This window comes from Podarcis cretensis (assembly GCF_951804945.1).
Source record: "Podarcis cretensis genome assembly, chromosome: 1".
NCBI classification, from domain to species: domain Eukaryota; kingdom Metazoa; phylum Chordata; class Lepidosauria; order Squamata; family Lacertidae; genus Podarcis; species Podarcis cretensis.
In genome coordinates, this window is record NC_137170.1 from 75428202 (window position 1) to 75452207 (window position 24006).

Sequence of the window (24006 nt, forward strand, 5' to 3'; positions counted from 1 at the left end):
TTATGCATTGCTGCACTCATTTTATAATTCTAAATTGTATATGAAATAGAACCAGGCTATTCTACTCCCATAAGCTCGCTCTCTCTCTCCCTGTCACACACACACACACACACACACACACACACACACACTCTTAGGATTCAACATCTGCCTCTACTGTGACTGTTTACCTTTGATGTCTGTCTGGTCATTAAGCAGGGTTGTCAGATCAAAATTTCAAAAGCTGGGGTGCCTCTTCAGCAGATGCCATGGAGATTGAGGGTTCTGAAATCAGGGGTGTGCCTGCTTCTTGGTCTGTGCTGCTCTCACAGTCTAAGGGATGCTCCATTTAAAATCTAGTAACCCATCATGCAGTATTAATATTTGCAGGGATTACAGATAAAGGTTTTATCTGCTTTCAGTCAATCTGTTCCAAATACAGCAGTGTCTCTTTATTCAGAGAGGCAGAAAAAAATTCTCTGCATCTAGAGAATCAAGTGAAACTAGTACTTCGCCCCATCTGTTGCAAACAAGGGCCCCTGCAGACAACCTATTACTGAGCATTTGTCCTGTTTTGCTTGCACAACACTTACATGGTGGTTAGATTGCATCCAGTCTTTGCTAAGCATTCATAGAATCCTAGAATTGTAGAGTTGGGAGGGTTGCCAGATGTCCTCTTTTTCCAGGACATGTCCTCTTTTTCATGCGTCAGAGCAATCCATAGTTAAAATTAGAAGTCAGCAAATGTGTCCTCTTTTTTGCTCCTCAAAATATGGCAACCCTAGGATGGTCATCTAGTCCAACTCCCTGCAATGCAGGAATCTCGGCTTAAGCATCCATGACAGGTGGCCATCCAACCTCTGCTTAAAATTCCCCAGTGAAGGAGAGTCCACAACCTCCTAAGGGAGTACGTTCCACTGTCATTCTGAGCAGCTTGTGGTTTAATTATCTGAAAATGAGGACACATTCTGCATTCACACTAATTGCTTGCAAGGTGTTTACATGTGTTCCCGTTAGTCATTTGTTCATCCAACACTTTTCAATGCATTTCCCCATCACTTTCCAATTGGTAAAACGTCTGTGTTTTAAAAAGAAAGTGGGTTAGTTGCACACAGGTGACAGAGCACTTTAATCCACCTTACATATGCAACCCTAAAGTTCCCATATGCCAGTGGTGGGGATCCTTTTTGTCTCCAAAATCCAGATAAAGGACCAGCTTAGGTTGCTCTTTGGAGCACAGTAGCTGTGGTTCAGGAAGTCCCAGTTGGTGCAAACAACTAGACTCCAGGGCTTGATCCAAACTTTGTTTAAATTGTTTCATGTGGCTGTCCATGTGTATGTGCGGTTTTCCATTTAGACTTATAACACACGTCACACAGATTTACTACTGTAAACTTTCAAAACTTTGTGGCATGTGCTTTGCAAATGATTCCCATGTGGATCAGCTCCCCCAGCAGTTTGAATTCCAACATGGTCAGTCCCCAGTTGTTTGCCAGTATGAACTGGGCCAAAGAGCATGAGCGATTTGGGAAACCAGATCTATCCTATCCTGCCTTGTGGAATAAATATTCCTTCTCTATCATGCCCTTCAGATTGGGCATAGGGGGCATTTTTCATAATATAAAGGGACCATAATAATTATCTATGGAAAAGTTGGGCTGTAGGCATTTTTTTAAAAAAACCTTAGTTGCATGAGCTCAAAGCAGTAAATCAAATATATGATCTTTGGGCAAAACACATAAATGACCTACCATGCTCCAAAGTGTGAGATATTGACATAGAGGTCTCTTCACTTGACTTTTAAAGTGGAGTTGCAATATGTTGCTGCATGCCTTTATTTCAGATTTGCTTGATTCTAAGCTTTATTCATGACAGTTCTCTTCTGAAATGAAACTGAACGGAAGGCTAATTTTGCTAATGCAAGTGGGCATATTATTGAAAGATGGTAGAGATGTGGCTTGGCGCAAAGCCTGAAATCACTCTGTTTGATTAACATGCAACTGTAAAGCCTCTCAGTAAAGCTTCTCATGGTTTTTGGAGAGTCTTTCATGCCAGACACACATTTTCAATAATAATTAATCTCTGGTTGTTTTTCATTTGTAGGACTGGCTTTAACAATGAATACAGTGGAACAATGCCTTGAAAATAATTGTGAGAACTGGCAAAAGTCTTTCTGTGTGCCAAGTGGTGAGGGGTCTTCAGCCCCCCCCATTTTTCAAGGAGGGGGCTGTGCTCCCCCCAAATCTGTGGCCCTGCCCCACCACCTCCTCCCTACTGATGTCATGCAAGAAGGAGGAGGAGGCCAAGCATGGAGCCCATGCTCCCCATTTTCCACCCAGTGCACGAGTGCTGGCATCACAGCGGCAGGATCCCTGTGTGTCCTAGCCCAGTGTGGGGGGGTTGGGCGCTAGGTGGGGGCGGGACGCATCATGTGATGTGTAACATGACACGTCATGTGATGCGCCCCTGCGATGTGGGGGGGGGGCAAGTCGGCGCCCTTGGATTGACCAATTCACACTTGTAGGATAAATTGACTAAATTTTCTTTTATCAGGTGACAGTCCTAATAATAACCAAAATCTAAAGCACCCTTAGCCAATTCTTATTTCCTTGGGCTGTTTAAGCAGAGGCTGGGTGGGGATCTGTGAGGGATGCCCTACCAGCTTCCTGCATTCCTTTCCTGCTCTGAACTGTTGTTGGACTCTGGAGCTTCCAATTATGTAAAACATTTCTTGAGAGACTCCAAATGGCACTGCAGAGCCACAGTACATTGCTTATGATCCTTGAATCTGGTGAGCAACTCAGGCTACGTACACACAACATCTTATTTTAGAATCAGTGGAGACAGAGGACTTGGTTTTTTGATGTAGTTCCAATACGATCTAAATCCATTGTGTAGTGTTTGCCTCTGGAAAGTGCTTCTTGAGAAACTGATTTCATTCCCAAAATAAAAGCTGCTAGCAGATTGGCTTTGTGTTATCCTGCCAGTTTTCCATTTGAAAACAGATGAAGGGGGTCCTGGCAATGGGGAGTATAGCCACACCTGCCCAACCACATTCTGGTGGGTGTATACCAATATTGTAATCACCACTTCCTTCTTCATTCACCTGGGGCATGTGCATGGAGGAAAAGGTGTGGATGACTTAAGTCAAGGATTTGCAAATGCATGTTAAGTAAGCATACCTACCCTTGCGGACAGCAGGATCTAGAATCAATCAAGATTGAGAGTTGCTTATTAAGGAGGAGCAAGAACGTTTCTGGGTTGAGAAAAAACTACAATTTTCATGCTACAGACAGATTAGCGTGTATGCAGCCTAAGACATTGTAACCATTTGTGTCTTTCAGCTTTAATGAGTCAGCTCTGGAGAACCACCACCTAGAGAACGATGCTTTCTCAGACAAATCTGAAAGGGACAATATAGAAGAGTCTGAGAACGAGATGCATGAGAACAGCCGGAAGACAAACGAAAGTGAGAGCGATCAGTCCGAACTCCACGGGGAGTCGTCCCAGGAAAAGAAAGGGACCACCTACTTGGAGCAGAACTATGAAGAATTTGGAGAGGTAACCATTTTAACGTCTATCTATCTACCCACACACACAGTTTGTTATCCATCCTTCCACTGCATTTTTCGCCTTATGATAGAAGAGTCTTTCCTTCATCCCATTTCTTTTATTCTGTTTTGAAGAGCTGAGTCGCACTGACAAAGTCGTTTGCCAGAGACAGCAGGAGGGCAGTTGCCCCTCCAATAATCTGTTTTCCAGGACAATTTAACATGCCTTATTCCAATGAGAAGTGTAAAATGTGTTGGTTTTTCCTTCATATCATGAACAAAATGAGCTGCTTGTGAGCTGTAGTAGGCCAATGGACTTGCATTAAATGGCTTACTAGTAGAACCACAACATTTTTTCTCACCCAATTTAATAACCTCAGGGCTCATGCCCAATTAGAGGAAACTTTGTTAACCGTATACGATTTGTTCCTTTTTTTGTTGTGGGAAATCTAGAGTCAGCCGTGGAACTTAAATGGAATATGAAAAAAGAGAACTTGGATTGTATCATTATAGTGTTTGCCATTGTGCCATTGTATTCAGTGATGCTTACTCCCTTGCAAGACCTTTGTTCATCCCACTCTTTTCAATGCCTTTCCCTGTCACTTTCCAAGCCACAAAAGTCTGATTTTTTTTTTAAAGTGTATTTATTGTGCTAGGACAGCAGAGCTCTTGAAACCACATCAAAGGCACAAACCTAAAGCTCTGGTATGCAACTGAATTCCACCTGCAAAATTCTAAAAGTCTGGAGGCACACTAACATAGGGTATCCCTCTGTAAACAGTTAAAAATGTAATTTTGTTCTTGATTCCTGTTGTTGGGAGGACTTGCTTTTCAATCCTTTGTGATATATGTGTGAGAGGCCAAGATATATGCCCCTGCAAAATTGGCAAATACATCTGATGAAAGCACTGACAGATCAATACACATCATAGCTTATAGCACCACTGCAATAGCTTTTCGTCTAACAGTTTCCATTATCTAAGGTGGATCAAGCTTAGGGATGTTGTTTGTCTGGGGCGCAAGACAGATTGTAACTAATAGAAATCGATAGAGAGGGAAAAGGTTCGTTGCTCCGCTCACAGGCTTTCTTTTTATCAAACTCCGCTCTGCGGCAAGTGGCATGGTGCTAAGTTCCCATTGTGGGTTTGCTCTAGGGAGCCGTGCTCTGCAGGTCAATACTGGAGCATAAATGATGCCCAAGGTAGGGAAATGCAGCAGCCACAAGTTTCGCCTTGTACCTGTAGTCTCAGTTACCTTGGGTTTTGTTTCTCAGAAAATAAAGCAGGGTGGGGAGGTTGTACAGTTAAGTTTTTGGAATATCCAAGGCCATGTAATGACTTCAGAGCTTAGGGATTCCCTGATTCACCTCAAGTCACCTTGTTAATGGCACAAGCCAACTCCTTGTGAAGTGATCCAATTCCCCAGAAGCTTGATTGGTGGGTTCTTCGTTTGCACAGCCTGCTTCTCTCACAGACCCAAAGTATTCCATTTTTTTTACAGGGAGAATTATGGGGAATGTGAGGCGGAGCTTGGTTAGCAAGTGCCTTTCCCACTACCACCTTACCGTATTAGTTAAAAGCAGCTTAAAAGCAACATCCAAGTGCTAGATTAACTTCTTACAGTTTTCTTTGCCATTAAAAGTTTAGATGTTGGGCCCCAACGTCAATAAAACATTCTTTCTCCCACGTTGTTGAGAGGAAAATGCTGAGGTTGCTTCAGGAGGTGCATAAATCAGCCTGTTTAAAGGGGTTTGTATCTGCATTAATTCTCTCTGGATGTGCTTAGCCTTGTTGAATTGCACACAACGATGACCTGGTTCACACATGGCACTATGTCAAACCATGGCTTAGCATGAACATGCAAGCTCTCAGAGATGAAGTCATGGCTTCTTGGCTTCTCCTCCAGTTGTTCTTCCACAGCTGTGCTGAGTCAGGCTTAACCTGTACTCCAGACCTAGGCTTGTGGTTTAGCTCTCTTCAAACAAACCATGAGCTGTAACCAAAGTTCATCCTATGCTTCACAGCTCCTAGTCTGGCTAGGAGAGATAAACCACAAGCCCTGGTTGAGATGACATGCTAAGCCAAACCTGCTTAGCTCAGCGTAGCAACAGAAGGAGCAGAGGAGGAGGAGCATGTCTTCTCTGGCAGCCAGCATGTTTGCTCATTCATCCTGAGCTATGGTCTGGCTTAGTGTTTCATGTGTGAACAAGATCAGAGTGCAACTAAACAGGAAGTAGACACATGGCACAAATAGGAACTTCCTGACTTGATCTACTGTTTAAACATGCCTTCACAATATGAATTTCTCTTTCTAACCAACCAGTATCTACTGATGTTTTTAATTGTTTTATGGACATTTATAGATCATTTTTTAAATTATATTTTATATGCTGTAAGCTGCCTTGATATATACTTTATGAAAGTGGAGATTACAAATATTGAAACAACAAAATGGAGCATCAGCAAGCTGAAGGGTTTTTCCCCACCCTCTTCTCTTTAGACGGGCGAATGCTCTCAAACAGAAACTGTGTCCGATGAAAACAAGAGCTTGATGTGGATCATCCTGAAGCAGCTGAGGCCTGGCATGGACTTGTCCCGCGTCGTTCTGCCCACCTTCATCTTGGAGCCGCGCTCCTTCCTCAACAAGCTTTCCGATTATTACTACCACGCCGACCTACTTTCCCAGTAAGCAGCGCCTGCCGGCTTTTTGATGATGCAGTGCGCAGATGTGCACCCATGTGCCAGGAGTATTAGTCCGGCTGCAGCTGGGATGTTTGTGTGCTTGAAAGGGCTCCCTGATAATACGTGAGGCTCTCGGAGTTAATCGGCTGGTGCCGTAAATCAGGACAGGAATCCATTTCGGTGACCTTTAGACATCAACAGTTTATGGGAGCTGTGAGGAAAGCAAAGAAGAAGAAAAATGAGAGGTGTACTGATATGCTTTCTGCTGCACTCAGCCTTGCCAGTGTGTAATTGGCAATAACTGCATACCCAACCTATTTGATAGGTTAAGGTTTGTGGAACAAGGAGAGCAAGCATATAGGGAAGATGAATCCTGGAGCATTTTTTAAGCAGCAATAACATGTACAGTAAAAAACAAAACCTAGATGCTTTTGGAGGTATAATTAGGGGCATTATTATGCAGTCCTTTAGGTTTGGCAAACTAGGACTGCTCTCCTCTGTGCACTTTTCTGGGAATACTTTCCACTAAATACAGTGGATCTTACTTTTCAGTAAACATACATAGGATCTTGTGCAATAGGAAACCGTTCCCCCCTCCTATAAAGTGAGGCAGGATCTAAAATTAGGATATTTTAATGTGCAGTCTTCATGAGCTGGTTTGCAAGGGGTGGGATAAACTTAAATGCTCTTTTCAGATTTCCAGCTAGCTTTTGGTGTTGATTTTAAGAGTCAGATGGGTAAAACATTTCAGAACACTTGCTATGGAATCTACAATTAAATGTCACTGACCTTTGTGTAAGTCTCACTGTCTCCACAATTTTTATTCAGATGAATGGAGGAGATCTGACACTTAATTTTCTCCATAAGTAGCTACAGTGTTAGGACTGTGGTGCTATAGGCTGTCTGGTTCTCTCAAGTGGCTTTTATGACTGTAGATTTCTCCATAGCCCTGCATTTTTAATGGAGTAGCTCATGTAAAGCACCACTCTTACATTTTATTTTACATTTTATGTCATTGATTTGTTCTAGTATTTCAAAAATTTAAACCTCTTTGGGTGCCTTGGGGAAAAGGCTGGCATATAAATGCAATAACTAAATACCCATAACCATGTAAAATTATACAGTAGCCATGAGCTAAGCTACCCAGCCAGGGTAAGATTAAGATCAGGTAAAGACTCTTAGATGAAGTATTCGGACAGTTCCATTCAATTTAAGCTTTGGTGGTATAAGTACAAGTTAAGTTAGCAAGGGAGGCTTGAAAGGGATAGTGAAGGGTTTCCACATTGTGCTGCTGTTGGTTCTATTTGTATCTGATGTGATTTCATGTGTCTGTAAAACCACCTAGGGCAAACAGATCAGCTAATTACTCTTCTCCTATAGAGCTGCTCTTGAAGAAGACCCATATTGTCGAATCAAGCAAGTATTGAGATGGTACCTATCGGGCTTTTATAAGAAGCCAAAGGTAAGATTATGCTTAACTCATACTCCAAGTATGCTATAGAACCCCTGTTTATATTGGGTTCAGGATAAACTAGATACATAATTCTCCCAGCTAAAAGCTAGCATTGCAAGCCCACAATTTTTCCAGAATATTTTGTGGTCAAGGATAAACAGAATGACTAATGTTGGTTAAATAGTTATTGGGTGATATCCAACATTAGTAATAGTCAGGGTAAAAAAAATTTAAATCAATGAACTTAAGTTACCCTGAGTATAACTATTGTTGGATATCATTCTTTAAATATAGGGGATTACTCTTACAATCCTTCTGGAGATAGAGCAGATTTTTAAAAAATGAAAATGAAAAAGTAAGCTTCTCCCACCAAAAACCCTCCCAGCTTACTTAAGAGAACTCACAGGCTCAGGCTTTGAGCATCGGGACATTTTATTAATTAGTTAATTAAATTTGTATACCACCCGTCATCCACAGATCTTGGTGGTTCACAACATAAAAATTCAACTGAAAGCACAAAATACATGATAAAAACAAGAACAAAAAAACACACACACACAAACCGATACTCCACTCCTTCCCACAAACACATTAAAAAGGGGTATAAGATGTTAATCAGCCCAAGGCCTGGTTGAAGAAGAACATTTTCATCTGGTGCCTAAAGGTGTACAAAAGAGGTGCCAGACAAACCTCCCTGGGGAGCACTCCACAAATGGGGAGCCACTGTAGAAAAGGCCTGTTTTTGTGTTGCTACTCTCCAGACCTCTTGTGGAGGAGGCTTCAGAAGATGATCTCAGGGTCCGGTAGGTTCATATGGAGAGAGGTGGTTCTTGAGGTACTGTATTGCATAATGGTGCTTTGTGAGGTTGGTGAGGGGGGGAGGCAGGAAGCATGAGGTATTTCTGCTTCCTGTTCCATCTGCAGATTTTGTCTCAACTTAAAACTACTTTTTCTGTGTTGCTCAAATAGGAATTCCAGTTCTCAATTCTTTATTTCTTAGTAATTTCTCCTGGAAGTAAATAGCAATTGTCCATGAAGTTTGAGAACCAATTTCAAATCCAGCAGCTATTGCTCCTCAGTTCTCATTCTAAAACACTTCATTTTGTTTCTAGTGTTTTTCTTTTGGGAAATATCCCTGCTTTTGTTGTCGCCAGCTGAATGTTTCCATCTCTAAACAGTTTGGTAGCCCAGCTGATAGATCCATGGTTGTGGTTGGTTTTGTAATTAGATGAGCTTTAGAAATTATGACTTTCTCTTTTTCTTTTTTTCCCCTTCTTTTTTTCTTTTTTAAAAAAATCCAAAACAAAAGACAAAATAGGAATTAAGAAAATTTCAAAACTGATTAAGAGCTGAGCTTAATTTGACTTCACTGAAGTCTCAAAAATTGGCACATAGTTCTCAGACTTGGTCATTGTCCAGCGATGGTATCATCACTGGTATAATTTACCAGTAATGAAATATATTTGAGCCGCCCTCAGTGTAATTGCAGGGGAAACAAAAGTAGATAGAGGACTTGCCTGCCAAGTGTCATGTTATCTTAATTGAGCAAAGCAAGGTACTTTAGCAGCAGGAGGTGTTTCCCCAAGGGAAGGAAATTTCCCTGGAAATGCAGGGAGTTGATAGCACAAGACTTAATTATTGCAAACATTTCCCAATATCGACACAGGGCGTGGGTACTCAACTATTTCATAGAATCATAGAATTGTGGAGTTGGAAGAGTCATCTAGTCTAACTCCATACAATGCAGGAATTACTCTATTGATTATTTGGGCAGAAATGGCAATGATTTGGCATGCAGCCTCGAAAGCTTTCTATCCTCCTGCCTATAATTCTTCCTCTTTGGCACAGTGCAGTGAAAAAGCCCAAATGTGCACTAGCCCTAGGTGGAGATTTGCAAGAAAAAACAGCCAGTTCAAGTGGAGCTTGAGTAGATGTTGTGATGTGGATTCATATCTCCATCTGCATCAACGGTTCACTCAGAAACCTATTACACAGGATTGGATCCAGACGAAGTTAGTTGAACTTGGGTCTCACTGATATCAGCATGAAAAGTTTGTCATGATGAAGTCATATCCCACTGATCTTAGAGGGAGTTCATTTCAACTAATATAAAAACTATTGTTGTTGTATTGTTTATGTTTGAAAACAAATATGTATATGTATATGAACATTAAATTCTAACCCACAGATTGGGACAGTGTTCTCTAATAATGTATTCTGTTTAATGCCTCTCTTCCAGGGAATAAAAAAGCCATACAATCCCATTTTGGGAGAGACCTTTCGTTGCTGTTGGTTTCATCCACAGACAAACAGTCACACATTTTACATAGCCGAACAGGTAAATCTGAGCAATTACATGCAGCAGATTAAAACTGAACATTTTGGTCTTTGTAGCACTATCTAAACTGAAGCCAATATGTACATATTGTGTGTATTGTAATTACAATACAGATGTAATTTTGTCTTCCCTTCCATTACAGGTTTCTCATCATCCTCCTGTATCAGCCTTTCATGTCAGTAACAGGAAGGATGGTTTCTGTATAAATGGCAGCATTCTAGCCAAATCTAAGTTTTATGGTAAGACATCAGAGTCAAACAGCTATTTATAGTAGGAAAGAGTTTACCCCACAGTCACTTTTCTCATACCAACTTTGGACTCCTCTAGACAACCAGTTTATTCAGCATTCATCCTGCTTTGCTTGCACAAAGTTTACACAGAGGTTGAAGTATGTCTTGTCTATATTGAGCATTAATTGTAATTTCTTTACAGGATGGTTATAAACAATGAGCATTCATCCTGATTTGCTTGTGGGCTATTTACACGTCTTTCCATTAAGCATTTGTTCACCCCACACTTTTCAAAACATTTCCCCATCACTTTCCTAACTGCAGATAGTCTGGGTCTGGGGTTTTTAGTTATGTGAACTAGAAGGTGGTGTTCAATATTGCGCTAAGGAGAAGGTTTTGCCAGCGCAAGCATTTCTGTTTTCTGTAAATACTTACGATCAAGGAAGTTCTTAAGAGATGGTCCAGTGAATCATATTGGCTTCTCTTGGTCCTGCTGTGTATTTGTAAGAGGAGCAGTCATGACATATACATCTGCACTCTTTTACCTGCAGGTAATTCACTTTCGGCATTGCTGGATGGACAAGCAAAACTTACCTTTCTAAGCAGCGGGGAGGAGTACATCATTACTATGCCATACGCACACTGCAAAGGTGGGATATTGCTGGGGCTCTGGAGTAGGGGGAATTGTGGGCCTCCTTCCCTTTCCAGGCGGGGTTATTTTTCTCCCCTTTTAAAAAAGAGACATATAGCACCAAACATAGGGATTTATAACCATAACACCTTAACATCAGGTCGGGCACTGCAAGATCGTGGATCAACTTTTTTAAAGAAAGATGAACAGGATGTATCCAAGGCTGCCATACCACTTGCACAACAGACTTCTTTTTGCACTGTGGAACTTCCCTCTCCTTCCTCCTGCATCCCTCTGTGCACCATCAGAATCTGCTCCAGAGGGTTTGAAGGGAGGACACTCTGGAGCACGTTGGAGTGGTGGGGACACAGGGAGAGAGGAAGAAGAAGTCCTCAGCAACTCAGAGGAGCCCACCAACTGGAAACAGAGACTGAGCTAGCTGTAATCACCTGCTGCATCTCATAGGTGATGAAAGTGAATACAGATGAGGGATTTTAATGGCAGGTCATAAATCTGCTACGCAAAGATCTGGTTACAGTGATCAGATGAAGATAAGCACCGTTTATCTTAAGCTGCACAGCCCATTCTAATGCATTTTTACACCGAAGGAAAACCAGCAGAGCTATTTTTCTCTGGCATTGTGTGAACTACAGACTTGCTCTGCTTGCAAATGCTAATCTTCAATTCATTTCAGATGAAGCCAACGCTTGCAAAGTTTAACTTAAGCTGCAGAGCCCAATCCAATGCTTGTTTACGCAGGGGGGGGATTTACTTGCACCCTCCTTGCTCCTGCTGAGTCAGGTGTTGCTGCTGCTGCTGCCCAGTTGTATAGCCACAAGCATCAGCACTCTCCCCTCCTGCTGCTTCCAGAAACTGGTATTGACAAGCAGACTGCCTCTAGCAGTGGAGGTAGAACACAGCTCTCATGGCTAGTAGCTTTTGATAGCGTCCTCCATGAATTTGCCTAGTTATGCTTTTAAATCCATCCAAGTTGCTGAACATCACCATTATTCCCCCTCCTGCTCCCCGGTTGGTGCCAGAGTCAGCCTGAGAGTAGCAGGAGACCAAATGTAGAGTCCAGGGAGGGGAGAGTGCTGTGGTGCTCAGATCCTGCTTGTGGGTTTCCCATAGGCATCTAGTTGGCCCCTGTGAGAACGGGCTTCTGAACCAGAAGGGCTTTCAGCCTGATTCAGGAGGGCTCTTCTTATTAGTGTTGGTGGATTCCACCTTAAAGTCCTTGACTTCCACTCAAGAATCGTATTAAATGAATATGTCGCAGGGGCTCAGGATCCAAGCTCTTACTTCCACTTGCTTGAGATGCAAAATAAATCTGAGAAGAATAATTATCATGGAGATCCCTTGCCTCTTCGTCCAACTCGAATGAGAGCCATGCTGTGCTCCTCCCTCATCAATGTTGTCCAATGGTATGGAGGCAACCGGGGCTAAAATGGGACCCTGGTTTGGGTGCAAGGAGATCCCTGGTCAGAACCAGGGTTGGGCAGGGCAGTTCAGCTGACCTGTATCCACCCACCTATCCAGTAGTCAGCTGTGATTGTTATGGGTGGTATTCCATGTTGTTCTCTGCATCTCAGATTTTACCCTTTTTCTGTTTTTTATGGAGTGTGCTGATTAACACAACAAGGTGAGGCTGTTTCAGGTTAATGTTATATAACCATTTTTTTGTAAACAAAAAAAGGAAAAAAAGAGGATTATTTTATACAGACCTCAGTCAATGTGAATGACAGATTTCAGCAACTTATATGGTCTCTGTGCCCCTGATATCCTGTTAACAGTTTTGTTTCTTCTCTGTTTCTAGGGATTCTATATGGTACCATGACAATGGAGCTTGGGGGGAAAGTTACCATTGACTGTGAGAAAAGCAATCATCGGGCAGAACTGGAATTCAAATTAAAGGTGACCATCTTTGTCTTGCATTTTGAACTTGACTCCAGCCCGCCAGTTCCACATTTCCCTCCCCGCTTTTGCAGGTTTCCTTCCCCATTCTGCAATCTCAAGTGACAGGGCTAGGCTTGCAAGTCATCCCAGATTCTGTACAATGATCATGCACTTATTAATAACTAAGTTAATATTTAAAGTGAGGATGGAGTAATAACCACACTTGCTGTTATTGGACATAAATATATATTAAGGTTCACTTGATTTTTTTTTTGCTGTATGCAGGGATGTAAAGGGGCAGCCGATGGATTATAGTATTGGTAAATACTGGGGAATGTTAACTAATCGAGAACATAAGCAGCAACAGAGGTTCATCTTTGACATATCTTATAAGGAGAGTGGGAAGCAGATTTTCGAAAATTGTTGTAAAAACAATTGGCTAAAGAAATAAAAGATCATGCAGAACGTATAAAGGGGAGATGGGGAAGCTGTGAATAAAATCTGAGACAGTCCTAAGGGGCAACAGCATCCTAATAGTGCTCCAAGTTTCTTTAAGGCTCAATAGTTCAATTGTTGTTGACATTGTCAAGTACCCATCTCTAAGTTGCAGTTGCCCCACATTGGTGCATGCAAGAATAGTGTGTAAACTGAACTTTTCTGACTGTGCACTAAATAATGTTATCTGACGCCTTGGCCACGAGGCTAGTTGAGCACTTCCACCATGCAGCCAGGTGACATACGTGCCCATTTGATCCACATCTGAGCACATAACAATAATTTTATGAACTGCTCTTTCACGGGCAGTTCCAGAAATCCAGACAAGTTCAGCTTGAGCCTTGTATCCTGGTGGATCTCTGTGTTCTTGGCTGGCCTCCAGCTCCCCCCCCCCCACCCCATGGGCTGAATTGTATTTTTCTTCCTCTCTCTTCCCAAAGCCATTCTTTGGTGGCAGCACAAGCATTAATCAAATCTCGGGGAAGATTAAATCAGGAGAAGAAGTGCTGGCGAGTCTCGATGGACACTGGGTAAGAAATCGTAATCTTCTTTGCTGACAGTTTTAAAAAATGTCTGTGTGGAGTGCAGGAGAGGACGAGGGCCAGCTGGGAATAGGGTTGCATTTCTAAACTACTTTGAAACAGAGCTTGATTTTGAAGCAAGCAGCTCTCGGGTGAAACAGATGCAACAGTCAGTTTTATTTGCTCAGACATAAATCTTGCTGTACAGGTTGCCTCGAAAGGCTCCAATTCTGATAGCTTACCTTGATTTCAATCTAGCAAACAGAGCATGAGTCAAAGCCGGCGAGGCTAGTAAATAAAACCTTCTACGAAACTGGAAGGCATCTGGAGCGACACTGGACACTTGGCTGTAAGGGTGGATTCAGAAGACAGCTACCCACATTTCCTCTTAATTGGGGGAGGCAATGTATTGCTTTCTAGATGCCAGCAAGGACAGAGGTTAGGGATTATGGGAGCTGTAGTCCAAACAGCCTCCAGAGGGCACTCTGTTAGCTACCCAGATTGCTGCGGCCTGCATATGAAGCCTTGCTGACAGTTCTGTGACCTACAGAAGTCGTGTGTATCTGTAGGAGAGCCTTTCTTTTGTGATGCCAGTAATAATGTTTTCCCCATTGGGATCAGATGGGACTAACCATGAGGGGGCTTACTGGAAGGACAGATCATGAAGCTGAGGCTCCAATACTTTGGCCACCTCATGAGAAGAGAAGACTCCCTGGAAAAGACCCTGATGTTGGGAAAGATGGAGGGCACAAGGAGAAGGGGACGACAGAGGACGAGATGGTTGGACAGTGTCCTCGAAGCTACAAACATGAGTCTGACCAAACTGTGTGAGGCAGTGGAAGACAGGAGTGCCTGGCGTGCTCTGGTCCATGGGGTCACGAAGAGTCGGACACGACTAAACAACTAAACAACAACAACAGCCATGAGAGGCTTCAACTGACAACTGAAGACACACCAGTTTGCTCAGACACCCTTACCTTTATCTTTTTAATTGCTGTGGCGATATTTAACTACGGATGATGATGGTGTTGGAGAATAACATTTGAAGCAAATCTCCATGACTTGGGGTATAACTTTGAAAAGATTCACTTCCAGGACCTGGCTTTGATAGCAGACTAGCATCAGGAATCATTAGCTTCGAAACATGTCATATTGTATATCTTGCTACACATGTCATAAATAAATTCCCTGTACCAAGCTGTGTAAATTATCTTTCTGGTTCATCCTCTGGGGGCAGTTGCAGAAACCAAAGCCCATCACATATTCAGCCTCAAAGCAGCGGAGTTGAATTAGTGGTTAATTTTCAGAATAAACTAACAGAGGACAAAGATGAAATGCTGGTGGCGTTTGGATCATTAACAGACAGGGGACCAGGAATGTCATGCTAACAACTGCAGCCTGCCCTTTCTGCACTGGTGTGATTCCTGCTTCTCTGGGTGGTTTGCGGCTGGTTCTGCTGAGGTTTTCTCCCATGACAAGGACAGGGGGGAGGTCAGGTAATGAAGAGGTGAGGGCTCAGTTTTAAACATCTCAAGGCACAAGCAGAGGAAGAAAAAGAAGAAGCAGCTCACAGGCCACGGAGAATCTAGACAAGTCCCAGGGTGAAAAAACCTGGGTGTTCCCAGTCCTAGCCTTATAGGGAAGCCTGCAATGATTTTATTAATTGTAACATTTGCTATATAAATAATAGAAATGCCATTAGTAGAGGTAACTCACATCTCACGCTTATTCCACTTACGTGATCACAGCTTTGCATGCGGAGGATGTGAATAAATAAATAAATGGAGAGCAGAAGAAACCCACTTTCCATTTATTTATTTCCCCACCTGTGCAAAGCTGCAATTTCGGGCGAGGGCTCTGGCAAATGCTTACTAGGCTTTGGGACGCAGGAGGGAGGACTCTAGGACCCTGCTGGAGCCCTCCCACCTCCTTCCCAAAGCCAGACAAGCAGCCCTCCACCTTGCAGGGGACCTGGTTCCAGATGTCCTGGCTTTAAGTGTTTTTGTGTAAACCCCAGACACTATGCCTTATGTAAGATGTGAATTACCTGTAAACAAAACAAACTGATTGCATGATTCCTGAGGTGTATGAGTCTTTGCAGAACAAGCACAAAAGCTAGATTATTGCCCCAAAGAGGTTACAATCTAGCGTTCCTGCATGGAGAAGATAGCAAAGTGAAGAGAAGGAAAGGATGAAGGAAAGAATGGTGTATTGGAAGAGTATTGATGGCTTCCTTTCCTTTCACTTAGATCTTGCTAAGCCTGTGTTGAACACCTCTGCTTTATGCCAGCACTAAATTATTCTTCTTTTTTCAGGATGGAGAGGTTTATATAAATGACCTGAAAAATGGCAGCACAGATATTTTCTGGAATCCAACCAGTGAGGTCCGAAAGCAGAGACTGAAGCGTCACATTGTGCTATTTGAAGAGCAAACAGAGTTTGAATCTGAGAGGTAATGCAGGCAGATTGCTCCAAGAGAGAAATATAGGCAACATGCGCTCTCTCTCTTTCTCTCTCTCTCTCTCTCTCTCTCTCTCTCTCTCTCTCTCTCTCACACACACACACACACACACACAGTGTATCCCCTCCTCCCACAGCACATCTGGGATCTTATTTAAATTTAACAATGGACTGCTATGAGCACCCACCTCTGCAATGTTAAAAACATGCCTGGAGCCCCTGAACTCCATGACTGCCCTGGCCTTACTACAGACATTTATACTTGATTCCTTGTTTCTTTCTCAGGCTCTGGCAGCACGTAACCAGTGCAATCAGCAAAGGAGACCAGAACAAGGCAACACAAGAAAAGTTTGTGTTGGAAGAGGAGCAGCGGAATGCAGCGCGGGAGCGGAAGGACAATGGGACAGAGTGGAAGCCTCTGCTCTTCTGGCATGATCCTGCCACGAACGAATGGCACTACAAATATGAAGAGTGAGTGCTCTTGAGTGGAGTGTGGTGGCTAAAAGGGGTCTGTGTCCAGGTACACACATTGTAACGGGTGGACTTAGAGCACATCTGTGCCACACTCTTAAAACTGGTGGAGCAAGCTTGTTTTCTGCTGCTCTAGAGCAGTGTTTCCCAACCTTGTGCCTCCAGCTGTTTTTGAACTACAACTCCCATCATCCCTGACTAGCAAGACCAGTGGCAAGGGATGATGGGAATTGTAGTCCAAAAACAGCTGGAGGCACAAGGTTGGGAAACACTGCTCTAGAGGGTAGGACCCAAACCAGTGGATTCAATTTACAAGAAAGGAGATTCTGGCTAAATGTTAGGAAGAATTTATTGATGGTAAGAGCTGTTTGACAGTGGAACGGACTCCCTTGGAAGCTGGTGAACTCTCCTTCGTTGGAGGTTAAGCGGAGGTTGGGTGGCCATCTGCCAGGGATGCTTTAGCTGCAACTCCTACATTGCAAGGGATTGGACTATAGGACTCTTCAAACTCTAGAATTCTATGATTCTGTGGTATGATAAATCTTATATCTGCACCCAGGGCTGTGCAGAGGGGGGCAGGCAGTTGGGTTCATTTGTCCCAGGCCTTGGAGGGCTAAGTTGCCTGAGGGCCTCTGCTAAGGACTGGCTGGTGTTTTTTTTGTTTGAGTTTATAACTTTATTCTAACAAGACTCATGCCCCAGGCCTCAGAGAAGCTCCAGCATGTTCCAGTGACTCTGAGAAACTGAGCACCAATTTCTATTTTTTTCCATACAGTCACTAAAGCAATTGTCTTTTAGCCGTATGGAAAATATGGTCATGTGGCCTGCCTTCCAGGGTTGTTGGGAAGGTAAAAATAAAGACTGTACAATGTTGGTTGGTCACAGGCTCCTCCGCCCCATCAGGTTTACAATGACCACTTTTGTTGTTGTTTTTGGCCACACAGTCTTTCTGTGTTACAGCTGAAGCATTTTGGTGGGGCAAAATCGGAAGAAATTGAATGTGCATATTCATATCTGCTCTACACAATGTTGACAGTGTTCTTGTACATTTGGTGTATATTGCTACTAGTATAGTAAACAGTGGCTTTTCTTTCTTATAAATTTCTTCTTCATTTTCAAAGTTTGCGGCCCTGGGACCCTTTGAATGACATTGCCCAGTACGAGAAGGATGGCATACTTCAAACCATGCAGAGGCACTTATCCAATCGAATGTCAACTCACAAAAACATGTGCAACAGCAACCAAGTTGCACGGCACAAGGTAACTGGCCATCTCCCCAAGAACGTCCACATTTTCAGTGATGCTTGGGCAGATGTACTCTCCTTCTGCACTGTATCTGCAGAATCCTGGTGAACTGAATAACATCTTGCTATCCCACTGTCACTTTACCCTGAGCACACCCTGAGCCAGATTTGGGACAACACGATCCCACTTAGAAATACACGGGTCCAGTGATTTGCTTAAACCACTATCTGATTTGCTGGATTTTGATCAGCAGACATTTTGTGTGGCTTGTCCTAGTGGAATTTTTGACACAAATTAAAAAAGAAACACTTTGCAATTTCACTGGTGTGTTTAGAATGATCATGAGAGCTGGTGGGCGTTGAACTAAATGTATAAATGGGATGCGAGATGCCTTAGCCATCCAGCAGGTCACTGAATAGGGGACTGGGCTTTAGAGACCTGGATTCAAATTCCAAATAAACTACTTGACTGGCTTTAGGCAAATTATAGCCCTCAGTTCTTTATCTGTGTGATGGGGTGAAACTGGAAATGATAGACACACACCTCTACCTTGTGAGGCAGAAAAAGATGAGGACTGTGCTTTCTGCTCTGACCCATATGAATATCTTAGGTTGTAGATTGAAGCTTATGATTATAAGTTGCAAGGACTTGTGGAGAGGGGGAAGAAACAATAAGGGAAGCAATGCCCTTTCACTTTTATTCCCAGTTCCTTCTAATAGCAAATGCAGGTGGTGATTGAAAACAAAAAGAAACAACAAATGTAGAAACAAGACGGCAGTATCGACACCCAATACACCAAGAAACACACACACAAAATTTTAAGTGGCTAAAAATAATTAAGAACTCATTGTGGAGTGAACATGCTCAGTAGCCATGAAATGTTTATTGTCTGTTGGGAAAGAGGGGAAGGTTGGGAATGGAGTATTATGGGGGAGGCACAACTGGCTGCCTGGCGCTTTGAAGAGGAGTACCCTTATTAGAAGATGAGGTTATATTGTAACATTTTGTTGCAACTACCATTTGCAATGCTCTAGTTTGGGTTTTAAAACCCTCACCCCCTGAACTGTAGTGTTATGGGGAGGGGAGCTTTAGGAGCCTTGAACCTGAGAAAATTTATTTCAGATCACCCTCCTTTTATTCCACAGAAACCAGTATGATTACTTAGGGATAAGAGGGCGGAGGATTTCAGCCTAAGATTAAACCCTTGAGATGATGCATCCTTTCACTTCAGAAGTCTATGTTTGCTAGGCAGATAAATTGGTATATCTCATAAATAATGATAGTCAGAACATGAATAAGAATAATGGGATTTTTTGTTTGTACTCCTCTTCATTCAGAGGTCTGCAAATGATTGTAGACGGCGTAAAGCCAGCGATCAACCGTCCAGCAACAGTCAGAACACTGAAAGTAGCTGTTCAACACCAGAGTCTGTACAGGAACTTTCAGATGATGACAGTAAGTATCTTGCAGGCTTCTGATACTGTGCGCTTACTCACTCCATGCATATCCAGTGTTAAGTCCTATTGTCATCCCTTGATAACGTAATCCTTTTGCAGAGTGATGGAAAATGCTCAGATATAGAGACTGATCTTAGGGACAAGTTACATATTTTTATTAGAAGATCAGCAATTTAACATTTGAGTTATTTGAGAACTCTCAGGTGGGTGCCATCTGGACCTGACAATTTACCAGTTTTTGGTTTGTCTACCAGGCCTAGAACTTCATGTCTCATCACCACTATCTTCCTCAAACTCCCTTCTTGCAAAAGTTAGTTCAGGCACTGTGATCTGCCATATGTCTTCCGCAGTGAAGTCAGATAGAAATAATTGATTCACATTCTCCACAATCTCCTTATCCTCCTTTTTCATGCCTTCGACTCCCTTCTCATCCAAGGATCCACCAATTCCTTAGATGGTTTCCTGCTACTAATATATTTAAAGAACTTCTTGTTGTTGGTCTTCATGCTTTTAGCAATATGGTCCTAAAACTTTTTTTTAGCATCCCTTACTTTCTGCTTGCGCTTTGTGTTGCCAAAGTTTGGGTTCATTTTAGTTCTCTTCATTCGCACAGGACTTCCATTTTATTTTATTCCATTTATGAATTCCCTTCCATTAAATATGTTAAAGTGATTTTACACCAAGTAAATAAACAATTAAAACTGTTCCATGTGTAAAAACAATTCCATATATACATGCAATTAAAAACAATTGCACATGTAAAAACCAATTTCTACCCAGCAATATTCAAAATGTGCATTCTTCCTGAATCTCTTTTTCAGAGCTGATTCACGTACTAGTTTTGCTAGGTTTTTGCAGATACAGGCATTTCCTTCATGGGAAAGGCACATGGTTGGGTCCAACAAAACCATTATATAAGTGGAATGGCTTCCATTTGTGCAACAGAACATCACTTGCTAACCCTCTAGAGCAGATTTAAGGGGTGCAGTGTGGGAGCAGGGTGAAGGAAAATCCTGTTGCCTGAGCGGAAATCACTGGATTCTACCATGAATGTGTAAGAGGGTTTTTTTTTCATAGATCTGTAAAATCTGCAATATTAGCATATTAAGCATATTAGCTTAATGAATCCAGAAGCAAGTCAAACTGATGAACTACAGCTTCCAAATTACCTTTCCCCCATGTATGTTATGGGTGATTCTCCCAGGGAGGAGGAAAGAAAACTTCAGAACATGTGTGGGAGAGGAAATGCCCCCATTTTCCAAACACATGTGAAATCCAGCTGTCATCTTTTCACCACAGGCTTTGAAAGTCCAAGTGCTCAGTGTGGGAAAGAAACCGACCCTTTGAAAGAAATTCACACTGCTGTCTTATCCCTCCAGAGAGCCCAACAGGAGATACACAGGTATGGAATTTCTTTTCTTTTTTAAAAAATACATTGATCTTCAAATAACCACCACAGTGTTAAGGTCTCGTTATTACACAGAATTTGGGATAGAGAGGAGGAAGGTTACCTTGGGCCAGGTGCCTGGGTCAAATGTGAATACTACCAAGCATGAACACAAGCATGACAGTAATGACCTTTGACCCATGTGGAAGGTACAGCCAATAAACTAGACAAGGATTGGCTTCCTTCAAATCCTGCTGCTTTCTATCACAAACCTGAAGACATTGCGTATATCCACATTTTTAAAAGTGTCTTATTTCTATCTTTTGGTGAGGCAGATGCTCAGGACTGATCCTTCTCTTCTGAGGTTGGGGGGGGGGGGGAGAGTAAGCTGAAAACTAATCTTAAGTCTCTTCTGCATTTAAAAAGATAAAAGTGAACAGTGCCAATGATGTTGCATAAAAGAACTTTGCAAATTCAAATCTTGGTTTAAATTGCAGCTGCCCACTGACAGAAGGCATTTCTTCTTCTCTTAACTTCCAAAGGGTTTCCACTCCTGCGTGAAGCTCAAGCATGATTTAGCAGTTCAGTTCTTGCAAAGCTCTCCCCGCTCCAGCGTAATCACAATTTTTTTTTTTTTTTAAAAAGGAAATGAGTAAATAAACCTTGTTGTATTTCATTGCAATCAGTTTTCTGGTGCAAGCGTAAGGAGACCTGCAGGTGCAGCATTTCCTAACAGTTGGCTGCCAGTAGGAAAGAACAGCTGCAGTATTTTCTTTACATATAATTTTGTCAAGGGAGTTTTGTCAGAACACTCCCCAGTTCGTACCTAGGTTAGGAGAGTTAAAGACACAACCATGGAATATGTATGAGTACACGTCAAGCTGACAAGGTTAAGTCAACAACCTTTGGTCAGTACAGTAAATAGATGCCAGTGCTCTTTAATACCTCAAATAGACAATTAATATTTGACATCTAAATCAACAATAAAACTTTCCATGATTTCTCTTTCTAAATTAGGCAAGATGTTTATGCTAGCCCTAAATTCCAGGCCTGCAGTACCTTCTTGCTTTTTGAAGCCTAAGGTTTGGGGCTGCAGGAGGCAAATCCTCCGTTTCCCTTCACAGTTTTATCAAGAAGAAATATGTGGGGCCAGAATATTTACCAGGCATGTCGGGCACTGAATTTTAACTTGATTCTGAGTTTTGGCACTGTCTGATCTGTGAGCGCAAATGCAGTGTCTGGTTTTGAGTAACAATGGATTGGTGGCGGCTGTTGTTCTTTCTTGCAGAAACCTCACTGCTCTGAACAAAAAGTCGCTCTACAGGAGGGCCTCATCGGAAAACCTCTTCCTGGACTCTCGCTGTTGGTTTCTTCTGTGCATCTTTCTAACATGTCAGCTCTTCATTAATTATGTGTTCAAATAAAAAGCACTGCATTTGGCAGCAATAACAAGTGACCAGCTGCAGGAATTGGGAGACTTAATTGCAAGGAGCCCACTGAGGCACCAAGCACTTTAATACCTACGCAGTCGGGGGCAAGAGGAAGCGAGAACAAGGTTAACCAGGGAGCCTGCAGAGTTTTGTTCTTCAGATTAATGTCATTGCCTTTTTACATGTACATCTACAAGGACCTCTTTACCTGTATGGGCCTTAATGCTAAAGCCAAATGTAGCTTTAATTGTGCAATTTTGTTTTCTATGTTTTGTCATTTTCTGAGACAACTAAGATTTACCAACCAGTATTTGGTGCCCCCTTTAACACTTCTACACATCTACTTGGTTTTATAAAACGATTCCTAGTGTCTTGTTTTATAGCTCTTCTGTGGGTGGGGGAAGGGCGTTTTGCCATCCATCAAGATGCCTTTTGATAAATTTCCCATATGGAAGGGAATGTTAGGCACCCATGTGAAAATTGAACCAACTTGGGTTATCGATAGCACAGCTTCTCCTTGGGTCTTCTAATCAGTGCTCTCACATGCCAAATCCCTACAAACAGCACATCCCACTCCATCCCACCAAGATTGTAAATATACACAATTTCTTAAATCCTGCCCTTCTAAGAAATATGAGACCACAACCAATGAGGCCCCAGAGAGTCAGACATGCCTGTTTAGGATTTGATTTAATATATATATATATATATATATGTATGTTTTTACATTGATTAAAACACACACACACACACACACACACACACACACACAAGCATTGTATAAAGGAATGCCTCCGAAATGTACCATTATTCCATGATGGGTGGAAGAAGATGGGTGTAGAAGCACTTCTGTATATAGGTAATTTCATATGTCACAAATTCACTACAGTTCTGGGGTTCACTGGGCTTATTTTGTGATGCGGGAGACATTTTGTCCATTGATGAATACAGGGTAGTTATGTGAGCAGGTGCAAGCAATTGCTCCTGCAGTTTTCTGAAGTGATCACTTGCAACAGTTGGCTCATCTTCCTTGTGCTTTACATCAAGGGACAACTGTTTCTGAGTATCATAGAGAGACCTCCTTTCCTGTATAGGACTGATCCTGTGATTGTGAGAAGGCACCCTGCAGATATTGTTTGCTCTTAGGTACATTTAAAGTTTAAAGGTCAGGAATAGTAAGGGTTTGCCACTGCATCCTCCAAATCTGTTGATAGTCTTCCTATTTTTACACCATTTTTAAAAGATTTGCAATATTTTATGTAGACTTGCAGCCAGTACTAAGCCTTTTTTTCTGGCCTGAAATAGTTCCAAGTGGTAAGTACTGCTATATATATATATATAAAGATATTATATATATAAATATATATATACAGCCTTAAAATATTTAGTGGTGGTGCCAGTCTGGGCTAACTTTCAATGTAAATGTTTCCAGATTTTTAACTACATTCCTTGTGATGTTCCCCGTTAGGGGAAAACTTGTTTGTGCTTGATACATTGAAATAAATTACACAACTTTCACTTATCACCTCTTTGTGGCTGGATCATTATTGTTCTGGGGACTTTTGTACATGTTCTGCTGCTCACATCACTTGTGTATTAAGGTGGGAGTTTTCACAACAAGTAGGTGTATACTGTAGGATATAATGCATATGATCTCCGTTAAGAGATGGTGGTGTCACATTATGCACTAAAATTTAAGTTGTAATTGCAGCTTATTTTTATTTGGGAAATTTACCAGCAATTTTTGTAAGTGGCTGTTTCTCTGTTCCATATACATTTGA

General features: G+C 42.2%; 1 protein-coding gene across 2 annotated transcripts in view; it reads left to right on the top strand.

Moving 5' to 3' along the window:
* OSBPL5 (oxysterol binding protein like 5) overlaps window positions 1–23747 on the top strand; it is a 126982-nt gene extending 103235 nt beyond the window's left edge. For both annotated transcript variants that reach the window (XM_079987169.1, XM_079987170.1), the window contains exons 9-22: window positions 3324–3540; window positions 6030–6214; window positions 7592–7673; window positions 9904–10002; window positions 10145–10241; window positions 10784–10882; window positions 12680–12777; window positions 13695–13784; window positions 16091–16227; window positions 16521–16706; window positions 17828–17966; window positions 19289–19406; window positions 20708–20810; window positions 22084–23747. In XM_079987169.1, the coding sequence (XP_079843295.1) occupies window positions 3324–3540; window positions 6030–6214; window positions 7592–7673; window positions 9904–10002; window positions 10145–10241; window positions 10784–10882; window positions 12680–12777; window positions 13695–13784; window positions 16091–16227; window positions 16521–16706; window positions 17828–17966; window positions 19289–19406; window positions 20708–20810; window positions 22084–22219 (1786 nt within the window). In that variant the 3' untranslated portion in view covers window positions 22220–23747. The remainder of the gene's footprint in view (window positions 1–3323; window positions 3541–6029; window positions 6215–7591; window positions 7674–9903; window positions 10003–10144; window positions 10242–10783; window positions 10883–12679; window positions 12778–13694; window positions 13785–16090; window positions 16228–16520; window positions 16707–17827; window positions 17967–19288; window positions 19407–20707; window positions 20811–22083) is intronic.
* The last annotated feature ends 259 nt before the right edge of the window (window positions 23748–24006 follow it).